The following is a 16,283-nucleotide window of genomic DNA, read 5'->3' as shown; positions in this document are numbered from 1 at the left end:
TTTTTTCCTAAAGCAGAAGTGATCAACACTAAAGCTTGTGAGTGTTTGAAAGGACTAATTTATGTCTTTACTTAATTGTCTCTTTCCCTTCCCTTCCCTTCCCTTCCCTTCCCTTCCCTTCCCTTCCCTTCCCTTCCCTTCCCCTTTTCACAAAAGCTATATTATACCTTATCTATTTTGGATATTAACTAAATCTTGTTTTGTTTTTTTGTTTGAATTGAGCTTGAGCATATTCAGTTCAGTTCTGAGAGGCTAGGGATCCACTTAGAGGAAAACCCTGCTAAGGAAAAGTCATTGGGAGCTCTTCCTGTCCTCTTGGCACATGATTTTCAACTTGTACTTCTGGGTCTGGGTGGACTCTGCCTAGAAGTAGATGCCAGGGGACAAGAAAAGATAAGGTGATGGACACCTATGAAATGTAGAGCAAGGAGGAAAGGGAAGGGCTTTGGATTATCCAGACTCTCCTGGCAGACATTTCATAGGTGGTCTAGGGTCTCAGTGTCTTGCTGTGACTCTACATTGTTCTCACCTTCTCCATATAAAGATTTTAATGGCATTAAAAGTACATGTGAATCTATCAGATTGACCCATGAAAGACTGTTATGGGGCTTATAAATATCAGGGAACCAACTGACCTGCTAAGCTTGAAAGGGGCTTGGGCACATAGGCACAGCACTGATCCTTGGTGAAACTGCAAAATCTCTAAGGTGGAATTTAAACTTCAGAAATATTTTTGTGATGTCAAATTAGATAACAAAGACTTGCTGTGAGAAGTGTTCTTAAGACTACAAAGGCCACTAGGAGCAGGTTCAGTCTCAGGGACAGACAGAAATTATCTTAGCATTTTGTGTGTGGAAACTGGAAAACAAGGTTCCCATGCCAGTAAGTGCCAGCCAGGGTAAAATCCTGTCCCCAGTTCTTAGAGGAAGATTTTATTAAGGACTCTGGTAAAGTCATGTTCTTCAGTTCACATTTGTCCTTACATTTCTATACCTTTTCCTCTAATGCAACGTGCCAGATCTGGCCACTTGTTATAGAATCACTCTGGTGCCCCATGATTCCCATCCAAATTCAGCCCTTCCATGTAGTCACTTAACAAGAGTCCAGCAGCTGACATATTTTCTGTACCACCTCTTTCCTTCTGCAGCTACCACCTGATGCAGTCCTGTTGGGCCCTTGACTCCAGAAAAAGACCCTCTTTTTCTTGGCTGGTTTCCTCTCTTGCCTCTCAGCTGGCTGAGGCAGAAGGAGCAGTAAGTAAACACAGAAAGAAGAAAAATGCATTGATTTGGTTTTTGTTTAGCCACATAGATCATAATGAGCTGAGAAAGAGTCTTCTGGTTTCTGATGCACCACTGTGTGGCAGATACACTGCCCATGGATCTATGCAAGAGTGTCATCAGAAGGAATCCTGACCTCCTTGATGAGCACTTCTTTCCTCCCACTGCCTACAACAGGACTCAGGAAAGCTGAAATCTCTCAGCTTGTGTTACAGGAATTCGCTTCCCTTGTGCAGGAGCCAGTGCAGTTGGCTTTCGTGGTGCTGATAGCTGCCATGGGAGGGACCTGAGCCCAGGCCACCTGACAGAGATCTCATGAGGGGCCACCATAGGTGTGTGCTGCCACGTCCTCATGGATAGAGGGCCCTATGTCATTCTCAAAGGTCAAAATAATGAGCAGTATCAGAGGAAGTCATGTTCCATTCTTACTGACTGTGATCTCTTCCTTTGGGAGGATAAGCAACTCCTTTCTAAACTACCAGTTCCTAGCAGGGTATCCACTCTGAGACAGACACTATTTCCCAGCACAGTGTCCTTGTGAACCTTTTGAGATGTGAGGAGCTATGAATGACTCTTGTCTTTGCAGCCTTGAGCCTCTCTTCAGGCTGTGAGCCTTTCAGAACCTGCAGAGCATAGGGTCAAACTAATAAGCAACTTCAAAGCACTGTACCTAGAAAAAAAAAAAAAGTCTTTTTTTGCAGTCCAGTGTCCTTCCTCAATCCAGCTCTTTTTGGCTGGATAAGATCCTGTGGATTTAGAAGGAAGCAATGAACAGATATGAGTAGAGTCCTTCCTCAAGAGGAGATAGGCTGTACCTTACCAGGGCCTGCTTCAAACGGAGAAAAGCAGCGTTCTAAGTACAATAAATAATAACAGAATATATCTTTCATTTCCTCTTCCCAATTCTAGGTTTACCAGAATATGAAGAAAAATGTTTCTCCACACAATTCCAGCATCAAATCTAAACCATGTATAAGCAGGAATGAGGAATCTCTGCTACCCTCGACTGTGCTCCAGCAGGAAGATTCTCAGGTTGAAAAATAACCTGGGTTATGAATTTGATCTCAGTTCATAAACTTGGGGTAGCATAAGTGTTTTATTAAGGAAATGTTACCAACAGCTGCTCTATTCACATTTCATATGGGCCAGTCTATATTCACGTTACTTTGAGGAGAACACACAGTTTATATCTCTGAACTCATCAAACACATCTATTGCAAGACAGAAGCAATGGTCTCTACAACTGGGTATCTCTTTTCCTGGCTTCATGTAAATAGTGTCTCATCAATGCATTGAATTCAGATTGGTCTTGCTACAGGGCAAGCAAACACCACGAAATCCACCTTTTTTTAAAATCAATATTTACAAGCACGGACCATGCATCTAAAGAGAACTGGTGTGATTTCCAGAAGTGTTACTCACATCTTCATCTCCAGATGTCAGTGAGTGTTGGAAAAAAAGGCCATTGGAGTAGCCAACTTTAGGGGTCCACAATTTAAAATATCAGCCTTGCTTTACAAGGAACTGTAAATTTAAGTGTGTATGTCTTCCCCTGAATGTCTCAATTGCTGTGAAGTTCCTCACAGGTGTCCAGTTCAGGTGAGTACATTTCACTGAACTTTAGGTGCTCGGATTGAGAATGAGGCACTTACAGTGAGTGATTCCTTTTTACCTAAAATAAGTATTAAAACAAATGAGAGGAATGATATTTGGAGAAAACTTTCTGCCTCCACTGTCTACATTATCCAGGTGTCAATCTCCAGCTGGAAGTCTCACTTCAACTAGATTATAGCTAATTCCATTAGTTGGGCTTTATGTGTTTTGATATCAAATAGGAATATTTAGTTTTACAGAATTTATCTTCTGTAGCAATCTAGGAGCATAATATCATCACTCCCAGTTCCCAGAAGTCAGACAAGGTGTAAAGACCCTGCTGCAATAAATTGAGAGTACATCTCTTTAACTTTCTCCCAGACTCTCAGGACATTACCCGGAGGCTTGATGTGTTTTAAATGTAGATAAAAAGACATTTTATTGTCATGATGAGGTTTAGGGATTTGTAAATGCTTTCATAATGACTAATGGGATACATTTGCGTACATCACAGTGAATCAAAATGAGAATATGCTGGTTAATAGTTTTTACAAGTTGCTAACTGCAGTTAGGATTTGCCTTGGCAAGTGTTATAACTGAATTAACTGTTCAGATAAAATATGCTATCACACAAACTGAGCTGCTCTTTACTAACACTGTCTGAAAGTAATTGATGCTGTAATGCAGCAATTAAGATTTGTATATTTTTGTTAACATTGTTGAATTAGCAAGGAATCATTGATTTTTTTAATCAGATATAAACCACTGAAGAATAGTGTTGAAATACAAAGAGAGAAATAAAACTTTAACATTGCCTTTTTTGGAAAAATATTTATGACTTTTAACATATTCATAACATAATTTCAAAGTTTTCATCAACAAGATATCAGTGTTCAGCACTGTTCACACACAGTCTGCATCAGCTGGAAAGAGGGAGTCAAGTGTCTCATGCAGACAAAATTGTTCAGCCTTCAGAGTTAGAGGAGCTTAACGCAGAACTGGTTGTATCCAAGCCTAGTTGGCCCTGGAAGCTAAGCAGATGTGAACTTGGCTCACAGAGAAGCAGATGGGAATCCCATGTGCTTTAAAACATGTCAGGGAGTTGTGTTACATGTTTTTTCCACAAGATTAAAAAAAAAGAGTGGTCAGAGGTCATCTGGCCCCATCAGCGCTACTGAGCTATGACTTGGGAATGTAAAGGCAAATAGGGAACCTTGGAGCTAACTCAAACTCCTCTTCATGCACATGTCAAGAGCAGCTCAAGCAACACAGCACTCTGTGAGGAACTACAATCAGCAGAAAGAGCCTTCTGTGCATGGACTGTTCTGCATCTGCCTCTCCACGAAGCAGAGAGGGATGACACTAAGCTTCAGGAGGTATTCAGTGAAAAATCTGTTAGGAAGATATTTCCTTTCCAAGATGTTCCCAACACAACTTGGCAAAGTGCTGGTCCATTCCCAAAGTTTGTGCAAAGCCACAGCCAGTGCTGTTTAAGGAGCTATTTCATGATTCTTCAAGGAAAATGTCCAGATTTTTTCTCATTAGGGTCTGGACCCCTCATCTGTGCCTCCAGGAGTAGGTTCTCTAGAGAAAGTGTAAATTGCCCTGTAGTAAATGAGAAGGAGCAGAAGAGGTTGAGGTCAGTTGAAAGTGCTGAATTGCAAAGGACGTGATGCTCTCCCTTGGAGCAGTAAGAGAAAGAACAAGAAATAATTAACAACCCAAACCAAAAGACACCATGCATTGAGGAATCAGCCCTGATTTTCTTTCCCTTTTCCCTGACAAAGCACACCCTGCAGCTGGCTCTTGAGGAGAGCTCCCTGCCGGATACCCCGGGAGGATGGATGCTCCCGGGAGGACGGAAGTTCCCACGAGGATGGATGCCGCCGGGGGGATGGGTGGCTCCGGGTGGGTGGATGTTTCAGGGGATGGATGGCTCCGGAGGGGTGGATGCTCTCGGGAAGATGCCCTGGGAGGCTGCGGTACCCGTCCCGCTTCCGGGACCGGCACTAGATGGAGCTCGGGCACCGCGCTGCGCTTTCCGCAGCTCGCGGGCAGGCTGGTGCTGGAGTGAGGGCGGAGGGGACAAGAAGCCGGGCCCGATGCTTAGCAGAAGGGAGAGCAAGACTGGAGATGATGGTGCCGAGCAAAGGGAGTTCTCAGCCAATCCCCGTAGCCCTGACAAGGTGAGCCGAGTATGAGTGCAAACTAGTCAGCCCACCTCGGTGAGTTCTCCCAGACATCGGTGCCAGTATGTCACAGGCAGCAGACAAAAAAGAAATGAGACACATTTCTCTGTCCAGTTCAAGTGAAACTGGATGTTCTTTAACATGTCTCATCCTCTGATTTGGGATACCTGGGATGGGCTTTCTGAGGTGTCTCTGGGAGAAGTTGAGGTTAATGGTGTGTTGAATCAGAAGAGGAAAGCAGAAGTGACTCTGTTATGCAGGCTAGCAGTGGCTTTCAGTCCATGTGTTCATGGAGGCACCTGCAAAATGAGATGAAGAAATCCGAGGTCATATTTGCTACAGAACTATTTGCAGGCAGATTATTTTTTAAGAGGTTAAACTTCTGATGAAAAAATATTGTGGAGGTGCAGAAATCAAAGCAGTCTGGAGATGACTGGATAGGGCATTCCCCGTGGCACACAAGATCCCAGCCCTCTTCTCACAGAATCAGAACTAGATCAAGCACACAGTGGCACAGGGCTCCTTTTCCCAGCTAAATGTGCTGCTGTGCTCATGAGCTGCTGCCTCCTCCCCTTCCCATCAAGGGCTAATTAATTAGGCCATGCAAAGCAAACCCTTTTTTTAAAAAAAGTCACAAGAATACCAATCCAAATATGTAGCTGAGGAGACCACAAATCACTTCAGAAAGAGGTGGGAACTAAGCCTAGCTTCTTCTCACTCTGTATGAGCATCCCAATGCTGTGGTGTGGTGCGGAAGGAGATTTCCAGCCAGACTGTCTGATACCTAGGCCAGACTTGATCATGCTTCTTGGGCAGGAGATGACCAGGGAGGTTGTTTGGGTCTGGCATCCTGCCTTACAGGTCACTGCCACATTAAAATTAAGGCTGTGCTGTCAAAATGACAGAACAACACTCATAGCAGAAATGTAGGTGTCTTTGGGTACAGCCTGGATCAGATCTCAGCTAAGAAGGAATGTTGAAGACCCGTGTCCTGGAGAGAGGTGGAAAAGTGGTGGTGCTCCTGTGGCCACCTCCACAGAGAGGCATAAATATTAGAGTGGGATTCAGTTTGTTTATATACTGCTTAGTTGGAATGAAAATCGACAGGAGATCCTGGCAGTGACTCACTCCTGCCATATGGTGCCTACAACTACTCATGATCCTTTGTATCACAGCTAACTAAGCTTTGGATCTTAACTGTGGCTGCTCCTATGTGCCCTGAGATACCTCTTCCCAGCTGCACTAGGGTTGCCCTCTATCCATGCCACATGCTGTGGAGACACCAGTGTCATTCCAGAAGTTACTTCTAATGACAGTCCTCCAAGTCCCACCAGTGTCATGATATCCCCATCCTCTGAAGTGGGTTGGAGGCTTCAGATCCTAAAAATAAGGGTGGTGCCTAGCTCTACTTTCCACCATATTTCTTCTGCAGAAGTGACTATTTAGCTGATGTGGATTGGGATCTCCTTCGGAAAAGTCTCCTGCATCTGGGGTGTCCTGGGTACGGAGGGGTTGTGGAGCTAAAGCCAGAGCCGGCGCTGCTCCCCGGGAGCTGAGCAGCGAAGCGAGCGGCCAGAGGATGGCAGTGTGGGCCACAGGCAGAAGCCTGGCCCTGACACCTGGACTCGGCCCTACCTTTCAACTCCTTTTGGATCAGGACATTGAGCTCTTTTCAGATCAGAACAAAATCGGGTGAGGCTCCTCGGTTGGAAACTAGAAGAAAACAGCTGGCAGCAAATGGGAGGTGGTGGGTAACAGATGGGCAGCAGTTCCTTCTTGGAGCTAAAAGGACTGAACTTTGGTTTGGTTTGGATGGAACAGGTTTGCCCATAGAGGAATACAAGTTTTCACTTGCCTTCTTATAGCCCCAGAATAAAGAGGCTCCCATGTGGGAGCCTCAGACTACTCACTGCCAAGCCAAGGAAGCACTTGACACCTGCCTGTCTCAGATTCCCACACAACTTAGCACAAAGTATGATCCACAAAACACCACGATTAGCCCCTGTACGGATGTGTAATAGTTAAGGTCTCTGAAACCTTTGACCTCACAAACAATCAATGGTCTAGGTGGGCCACAGTCACCCCATGCCTTTGCTGACTGTACAGCTCTGCTGAATTGTGCCTGCCATGAAACATGGGCTGAGAGAGGTGATGGTATGGGGCAGCCACCCCACGGCCTCTTGCCATGGAAGGTCCTGGAGGGAGGTATAAATCAGCAAGACCAATGCTGCTGAGACGTGTGGGAGGACACGGAGTGTGTGTCACCTCCCCACCAAGGTTACCTTTCAGAGCTGGGAGATGTGGGAAATGAATCAGTGAGGAAGGCAATTAGGACATTGGCCTTTATATTGCTCCTGGGGCGTGGAAGGGATAGCCCTGGGGACTCGCTGGTGGTAAATGTGTACAAACCATTTTGCAGCTGGAATTTGATGTTTCACTTGGCGTGGGAGCCAACATGCAAGTTAGTTGCACCGTCCCGCCAGCTGGCAGCAGGAATTGCAGCGTCCCCAGGAGCAGGGTGGTTCTGGCTGAGGGCTGGAGGAGCAGGCAGCACCCCAGCCCGGACCGCCTGTGCCTCGCTTCTACTGCATGCCCGCCTCAGGGCTGAGGCTGAGAGCGGGGGGGAAAGTAACAGCGGCCCTGCATGCTCCGGGAAGTGTCCATAGGAGGGCCAGGGGGTGACTTCAGGGGCCAGGGAGTGCTGACAGCCGAGCCCCAGGCCCCCTTCCCGGGAGTGGGAGTGGGAGCGCCGCCGGGGCCGCGTGGTAGGGGCCGCCCCGCAGGTGTGCGCGCTGCCGGGTGACTCGCGGATCCCGGGACCGGATCGGCCCCCGGCCCTTCCCGGGCGGGACGTGCCGGCGGGCGGCAGAGGCGTGCGCTCCTGCACTGCCTCTTACCTTCCCCTCGACATTCAAATAAAATATTGTATTTTTGAATAATTTATTTTAAAAAATAATCAAATCCCGAGGTAGCAGGATTTCACCGGTCAGCAGAGGAGCCTCGGGAGGCTCCGGCCGCAGTGTGCCAGAGACTTCCAAGTAAACACAGTAATGCCCAGCCCGTGTAAACAAGGAGCGGGAGCGCGACTGGAATCAGACTTTGCTCCCCCCCGGACACACTGAGTGTCTCTCCAAGAGGGCCTGGCCAGTGGACCTGGGCAACTGGGACATCACACACACTCCACCCCACCTCCGCCGGCCTGTGGCTGCGCGTAGCCTCTAGTGAATAATTTGGTAGGATTGGTTTTCCCTTTTTTTCTGTCCCTTTTTCTGTTTCCCGAAGGGGAGCCGAGGCGACGTGAGCTCAGGCGCGGCAGCACCTGTGCGAAGAGGTAGGGCTGGCCGGGACAGCGGGGTCCGGTGCGGGGCGGCGGGGCCAGGGCTTGACAGAGCAATGGTGCCCCAGTCCCACACAAAGTGCCACCGCCTCCACCAACACCCGTCCGTCTCTGGTTCCTTCCCAGCAACGCGAGCGTTTAGCATCCAACCCTCTCCTAAAGGCATGCGCTTAAACAAGCCGAGTATCAACTCCACGATAAAAGTATTGGGTTATTCTGCAAAGTAATCTACATCAAAGCCTCGGGGGCTGCCGGCTTGAAAAGATCCAAGATGTTTTCTAAGTCCTTATCATGTCTGTGCTTAGGGGGAGTCATAAATTCCACAGGTCGGACTAACACACGATTCCTCCTTCTCTTCTTCTCCCCTCGGCCACTAAAGGGCTTTTCGGCAGACTTTTCTCTTTTTTGCGTCTCTTTTTTTTTTTTCCTAACCTTGCAAACAAAGCTCCCTGTTCCGTGTAGTTAGGGTGGGGGAAGAGGGAAGGATCCCCTCCCACCCCGAGCTTCTCTAAAGTGACATGAAAAAATAATTATTTAAATCCCAAAACTGTTAAAAAATTAAAGAAGGTGACAAATTGGCATCCCCGCAAGAGTTCCGGCAAGTGTGAGCCGTCAGTGGAGTAGGATCGAGGGGGTTGCTCCACACTCGATCTTTCCCGGGACTTACGGGAAGGTCTCTGGCCCGGGACTGGGATCCCTGGGCTGTGTGCCCGCACTGTTACTCTTCAGTTCCGCCCGAGGCGACGATGAGTGCCGGTTCCAAAGTGAGGTGTCTGCTCCAGACTCGGTCACGGACGGCCGAGAGCCCTTCAACGGACAGCAACGGGTAGTGGCTCTTTGTCTCACGCAATCATGCCGCTAAACATGTTTCCCCCTGGGGCAGGCATATCCCCTCGGAAATAATTATTTCAGCTCAAGAAGTAAATCTGGGGCTGAAGAAGGAAGGCATTCTGGCTGCCTGAAACAGCTCTTTGGTGAAAGTACGGGGAACAGCATGGAGAGGGGAAAATAAATAAATACCTTTTAAATAATAATAATAATATATGTACATCTCCTTGCAAACGGTGGCCCCGGGCACGCACTGGTCAGCTTGAGAGACGTGTGGTAGCATTTCACCTCTTAGGATCTAACAAAACAGGAAAAGAAAACGAAGGAAAGAAAGTGGGAGAGATCGGGTATCGGGGTCTGATGCCGGGGTCCCCGCTCCTCTCCCAGGGCTGCGGGTCTGAACCAGAGCCGACAGAAAGCCCCAAAATGGAGGCAGCTGCGGAACCGGTCCGGGACACCTCCTGCCTTGATCTGTTCTTCCAGGACTACAGGGAGAAAAGAGGGGAAACTCAGTTGAGAAAAATCTTCCTTTTCCCCAACCCAAAACAGCTAGGGAGCGAGCTATCGTTGTGGGGACAAATCCTGCTTCAGTCGCAACGAAAGGAAGCCCGGAAAGCCCCTAGACACGCAGGTTCGGGGTGTGCGGGGCTCAGAATCACTCTTATTTAAAGAATAGATGGTCCTGTGGGCAGAGTGTCCCTCACTCCAGCAGCCCAGCAAGTCGCTGTGACAGCACGGGAGCGGGGAGCAGCTCTGCGACGGCGAGGGATGCTTCAGAGCATCCCTCCGTGGAAACTATGCGCTTCGTTCTCCCTCGTCGCCCCCCGGGAAGTGCAACAACTGGCAGGGCCCCGTCTCCTCAGTCCTTTCCGTGCTCGGGAGGCAGCTGAGATCACTGTCCGACTGGCAAAAGCAGAACCGGGACGGGGGAGAGCGGAGCGACGTGCTCGCTGAGAGGCTGGACGCGCTCGATGCCTCCTCGGAGCCCTGTCCTGCTACTCCGCCGGAGCCCCGGGGCTTTCATTCGTCCCCTCAGCCGGTGGCCCACAGACACCCCTCCCGGGCTGTCGTCAGGACTCACCCCAAAGTGCTGGCACCTGCCTGCCAGGGGGTTGCGGAGGGGCCGTGCCCAGTGGTGCGGACAGGCCTTCGGCCCGGACCGGCAAACCCTGTCCGTGGGTTATTTTTTCGGGATGCTTCTCCCTTCGCCGTCTTAGACACCCAAGCGAGCTGCTTTGGGATTTATCAGGGGTTTCGGTGAGTTTTAATACAATACGGTCGGTTTTGTCACTTTAACGGCCCCTTCCTCCGTTTATGGCATCATCAAATTCACATCCGCATAGATCGACTGTGTCGGTGCTTATCGAGACAGGCGATTACACTGAAGGGGCGCAGTATGTCTCTTCCAGAGTTACATTTCAGTCTTCCTCTCAGAGAGCGCTGAGGACTGCGAGCCCCGTTTCCTCTCCCCGTTACCCCACCGGCGGGGCGGGGATAAGGCGTGATGGTGGGAATGGGCAACAGAGAGAGAAATCCCCTCCAAAGAAGGCTGCTGGCAGGCGTCCCCGCATCCCTGCTGTTCTGCTGTTAACGTAAGGTTGCAACCGCGGCCGTCAAAGTCTGTTCGCCAACGACAAGTGCCGGTGTGGGCGCAGGCATTGCATTACCATCTGTGTGAAGCTGCGTAGAGGTACCCTGTTCCTCTCAGACAGGGTACCCACGACGGCTCCGACAGAACCACCTGTGGACCCATCCCCAGGAGCGATGCTCCGTCCTTCCCCCTTTGAACGCCCCGGTCGCATAGGGCCGCTGACATGGGACCCTCCCTGATCCTTTGGGAGCGTTACAGAATCACAGAAACCGCAGAATCCACTCGTGTTAAAGCGTGGCTCCATGCGACAGACCCACGCTCGGCACCAAAGGGCCCAGTGGAAGCCTGCTAAGAGGGAGATTGTTAGGGAATGCGGATCGGGATATTGGTCTCTGCAGAGCTGAAATCCGCCCTCAGCTGCAAAACACCCCGTCTCCGCCACCGCGGGAGGGACACTCCTCGGCCTGCAGAGCAGTCACCCGTGGAGGAGGAAAAATACCCCTGGGACATGGGCACCCGGATCTCCTCAAGGAAGCCCCAGGACACGCGTGTCCGTGGGAGAGCCCCGGTAGACCCATCTGCACCCGTCCCTAGCTCCCGGGAGAATCAGCAAGGACTGCTCCGGTGCTGGGAAAACTGGGGAACGCTCCCCATCCATTTTTTTTTCTCAGCGGGTGAAAGGTTTCCTCGTTGTGTCATGGGAAAAGATGCGAATATGCAAACGTTGTCTGGCATTGTCCCCGCTCAGGGTGAAAAGGTAAAGCATAAAAGCGGCGAGGGGAAGTTGAGAGGGGGCCGCCTCTTCAAAGGGGGCTGACTCGGCCGGGGGAGCCGGCTGCATCTCTCCCGGGAGCCGCCCTGCCACGGCCACCACTGCCAGAGGCTTTGCAAGGCGCCGGGATGGGAAAAAGCGAGTGTGCGTGGAGGGTGGGGCAGGTCGCCGTGTTCCCCGTGGGCTCGGCCGCGCTACAGCGAGGTAATTACCTCACGGGTAGCGGGCTCCGGACAGAGGTGTGTGGGTCACCCCATGAGATTCTCGGCCCCGCGGCCTCGCTCCAGCGTAAGCTATGAAGGTGTTTTAGGCAAAGGCACTCCCATCCCCCTTCCCGTCCAGGCACCAGGGCCTAGGCTGGGACGGTGGGCAGCGCCTCTCCTCGAACCTGGTACACACGCCGGGGGAAAGAGGCAGCACCCTCAGAGGATGGCGGGGGCGGGGTGGGATGGGGGGGTGAGAATTTCTCCTCTTACCTCTTCTTCATCGCCCGTGACTGAGTGGGAGCGGGTGGAAAGCACGTTAGAAAAAACAGTAGGCCGTTGCAGTGGAGTTTGTAGTTGCTTAAAACAACCACGACAGAATAGCTTTGTGGATTTTTAATTAAAATTCCCTTCTCCTCCACCCCTTCGTCCCAATACCCAAGCTGGTGGAGAAGAGCTGGTTAAAGTGCTGCCCACAGATCGGCCACGATACACGGCTCCCATATTCCCACCCTCGCCCTTAGATCTCCCTCTCTGTCTTTTGCAAGTCTCTTGATTTCATCCTTTGAACCTGTGATTGGAGGTTAAAGTGCACCAGGTTGCAATGGAAGGAGGAAGCTCTTAAACAATAAAGGCTTGAATATTTAGCTGTGATCAGGTCGCTGCCCTCTCCTTATCTTTTTAAATGCAAATCGTCTTTTAGGGGTAGTAGCTATATACCCAGCGCCTCTCCACGTCACCTGCCTTTGGTGTGTCTGGGCCATTACTAATAGAGCCTTGTAAACAATCGTTAATCATGTAAGTGCTGCCGGCCATTGGATTCGGACCGGGAGCCGGGAGCGCGGAGCGCGGAGCGCAGCGCGGGGCCGCGGCCCCTCCGCCTGCCCCCTCCCCGCCCCGGGCAGCCCGTCCCCAGGCAGCAGTGCAGGCGCGCCGCTGCGAGAGCCCCGAGCAGCATGCGGAGAGCCGCCACCGGGGCCCCGCCAGCATGTACGTGAGCTACCTCCTGGAGAAGGACGGGCCCATGTACCCCGGCCCGGTGCGGCACTCGGGGGGGCTCAACCTGGCGGCGCAGAACTTCGTGGGCGCCCCGCAGTACGCGGACTACGGCGGCTACCATGTCAACCTCGACAGCGCCCAGTCCCCCGGCCCGGCCTGGCCTGCGCCCTACGCTGCCCCGCTCCGCGACGACTGGGGCGCCTACGGCCAAGGGGCGCCGCCGGCTGCCGGCGCCGTCCACGGCCTCAACGGCGGCTCCCCCGCCACTGCCATGGCCTACAGCCCAGCCGACTACCACCATCACCACCACCACCACCCGCACGCCCACCACCACGCCGGCCCCGCGCCCCACTGCTCCGCCGGGGTCATGCAGCCCCTCAACGCCGCCAACACCGCCGCCCCCGCCCCCGAGCCGCTCTCGCCCGGCGGGCAGCGGCGCGGCCTCTGCGAGTGGATGAGGAAGCCGGCGCAGCCCCCGCTCAGCAGCAGCCAGGGTAAGCACAGGTCGGGGGAGAGGCGGGCGGGCGGGAGGCTGCCGCGCCGGCCGCTCCCCCGGGGCACCACCGGCTCCCGAGGTCGCCGTGCGCCGGTCAACGCGGCGGCGAGGAGAGAAGCGCGCCGAAACAGAAGGCACGGAGGGCCGGTCCTCGGAAAGACGGGGGCTGCCGGGCCCGGCCGACGGCCTGTCCGCCCCGCTGGGCACGGCCCCGGCAGCAGCAGGAGCGGCTCCGCGCTCCGGCGGAGCAGGGCGCAATGGCCCGCGATCCCGAGGAGACGCTCGCTCTTCCTCCTGCTGCTCCGCTCGTCCGCTTATAGCCACTTAGAAGATTTTTATAACCAATTATAGTCATATAAATCATCGGCCGATGTCGCTCCGCATTTGTTTCTGAGTCACTGGGCGCCTGCCCTTCATTAAGCGCTCCGCGCGGTCGGGCCGGCCGAGCGGCGGCCGCAGCTGCCCGCCGACCCCCGGTGCGGCCAGTCGGGAGGTGCGAGGGCGTGCCCCCCCTCCTCCCCCATTCCCACACCCCCCTGGTCCCCGGGCCGCGGCGGGCAGGACGGGGCAGGCCGCGGCCGGCGCCGCGCTCCCTTGTGATGTTAACACCACGCAGACCCTCTCTTTATTTTCCAGCCCCCTACATCTGCTAGGGGAGATGTGCGACCCCCCGCTTTGACGTATGCCCTCTACCACTCTTGTCTCCTCTTTTTCCTTTATAATTTTTGGTCTTTTTGTTGGTTTTTTTTTAGTATTTATATACACTAGACGAAGCCTAGCAGTAAATAACGACTTCTGCATTCCCCTCTCATCCTCCGGCTCGCCTGACGGCCGGCAGGGCCGGCGGGGCTCCCCGGCGGTGCGAGATGGGGGTCCCGGCCGTGCCCGCGGCTGCCGCGCCTCGGGGGAAGGCCCGGTGCCGGCCGCTGGCACCAGCTACGCCCCGGGTGGCGATGGCAGTGGAACTCTCCCAGGGCCGTCGCACTTCCCACAGCAGCCCGCGGTGTTCCCACAGTTTGGGCTTGTGCGGTGGTGGCCGATTCGTTGTCTCCATTCAAATTCTGCCTTTGGAGCCAGTGTTTATGTTAATGTGCGGGGCTGGGGGGATGAAAGCGCCTGCCGCCATTTGTTCAGTAGTGGTAATTCAAACAGAATGTGGCTGTCATTAAGGCTTTGAGAAGGGTTTTTCTTTGATAAGATCTCCTTGTCCTGCATTGTTTGGAACTGTGTTCCCTATTCACTGGCTCTGGGGAGTTTTCTCTGATCAGGCTTGTATCTTTACAGGGTGCTTTTGTTGTGGTTTGCAGAGAGTTTACCTGAACAAAGTCAGCCTACTAGCCATTATGCACCTTAGGGGCAGACTCCCCGCCTCGGCTCCCCGGGGAACAGGAGGGCCGGGGACACAACCAGTTAAACCAGAAACCCTCGGGAGAAGGGAGATCAGCGGCTGCGGGATGCACGCTGGCCGGCTGCTCGCTGCCAACCGCCTCCTTCTTTCGTTGACTTTGGGTTTTGGGGTGTTTTTTGTGGCACTAAAGTTGCACGTCGCACTTCCAGAGTCTCCGAGTAGTCGCTTTGATCGTTGCCACGACGCTGGGAGAGAAATGGGGAGAGCCAGGCTGGAGCCTCGCCGGGGCCCGAGGTCCCTCCGATGGCCGCTCTTGATTCTCAGCCCTTAGATACGTGTTTCTCGGTTAGAAACGAAGCCCACGTGCCCCGAACAAGGCTTTTCTTTCTTTCTTTCCTCTTTTCCCTTCTCTTTGTAAAAAGCTTCTTCTCGGAAGGGGAGGCAAAACAAAACCGAAAGCAAGTGCACAATGAAGGCGTCTCAAGCGCAATGCGCGGGCGTGCTGCGGGACCGGGGCTGGCAGCCCCTTACAGCGGGCGTGCCTGGGCGTTCTGCACCGTGTCCCCTGGGCATTGCGGAACTGCTCGTCTCTTCTCTGTTCCCCGCGTTCAGTAAAGCCTCAGGCGGGGAGAGGCGAGCAGGGAGCCGGGGAGGCCTGATCCTGCTCGCCCTGCAGGGCGCAGAGCCGCGCTCCACCCGAGCCCTTGGCCTCGTCTTTAATTATCCCGACTCTGTTCTCCGCAGTTAAAACCAGGACGAAAGACAAATACCGCGTCGTGTACACCGATCACCAGCGCCTGGAGCTGGAGAAGGAGTTTCACTACAGCCGCTACATCACCATTAGGAGGAAAGCGGAGCTGGCCTCCAACCTGGGGCTGTCGGAGAGGCAGGTCTGTCCTACGAGTGGTGTTCCCCACATCCGACACCTGTGGCCGGGATGTGCGGGGGCCAGGATGCGTGAGGGTACGGATGTCTGAGGATAGGGATGTGTGGGGGCCGTGATGCTTGGGGACCAGGATACGCCGAGGCCGGAATGGGTGAGGGATCGGATGCCTGTGGATAGGGATGTGTGGGGGCCGTGATGCCTGGGGATGAGATGCGCAGGGGTCGAGACGCGCTAGGCAGGGATGCGCTCCCGATGCGCACCCCCCTCGGGAGGGATATGTCCTCTGGGAACCCCCTTCTTCACTCCCCTCTTTTCCCCCTCCCCGCCCCGGCAGGTGAAAATCTGGTTCCAGAACAGGCGGGCAAAGGAGAGGAAGATCAACAAGAAGAAGCTGCAGCAGGCGCAGCCGGGTGGCGCGGAGCCCCTGAGCCCCGGCGCCCCGCTGCAGGCTCCTGCGGCGGGGGCGGCCGCCACCGGGCTGGGCCCCGCCGCCCCCCAGTGACAGCGGCCGGGGCACCGCGGCGCAGGGACTGCCGGAGGCCGCGGCGGGGCCGGGCCGGGCCGGGGCAGGTGGGAACGGAACGCCATGGAACGGGGGAGATTGCGGGGGCCCGGTGGGAGCGGCCCCCTGGCCAATGCACTACACCGCCCCGCGGGGCCGGCCGTGTGTACAGATGTACAGTGTATGTGTCTCGTCGTGCGGGGGAAGCGTGGCCGCTGCTTTATTAATATTATTATTATTATGTTCGGGTGGGGTTTTT

The 16,283-nt window shown here is 53.5% G+C and overlaps 2 protein-coding genes across 2 annotated transcripts in view; both read left to right on the top strand.

Annotated features, from left to right (window-relative positions):
* Positions 1-2,324, top strand: part of FLT3 (fms related receptor tyrosine kinase 3) — a 42,899-nt gene extending 40,575 nt beyond the window's left edge. The window contains exons 23-24 of the mRNA XM_062020431.1: positions 1,148-1,253; positions 2,190-2,324. Of these exons, the coding sequence (XP_061876415.1) occupies positions 1,148-1,253; positions 2,190-2,324 (241 nt within the window). The remainder of the gene's footprint in view (positions 1-1,147; positions 1,254-2,189) is intronic.
* A 10,457-nt stretch (positions 2,325-12,781) lies between these two features.
* On the top strand, positions 12,782-16,024 carry CDX2 (caudal type homeobox 2). Its single transcript, XM_062020430.1, has 3 exons — positions 12,782-13,286; positions 15,381-15,526; positions 15,857-16,024. The coding sequence occupies exons 1-3, from the start codon at positions 12,782-12,784 to the stop codon at positions 16,022-16,024; spliced, it is 819 nt and encodes a 272-aa protein (XP_061876414.1).
* Positions 16,025-16,283: the final 259 nt, after the last annotated feature.

This window comes from Colius striatus, chromosome 1 (assembly GCF_028858725.1).
Source record: "Colius striatus isolate bColStr4 chromosome 1, bColStr4.1.hap1, whole genome shotgun sequence".
Lineage (NCBI taxonomy): Eukaryota > Metazoa > Chordata > Aves > Coliiformes > Coliidae > Colius > Colius striatus.
This window is presented reverse-complemented; position numbering and strand designations above follow the sequence as displayed.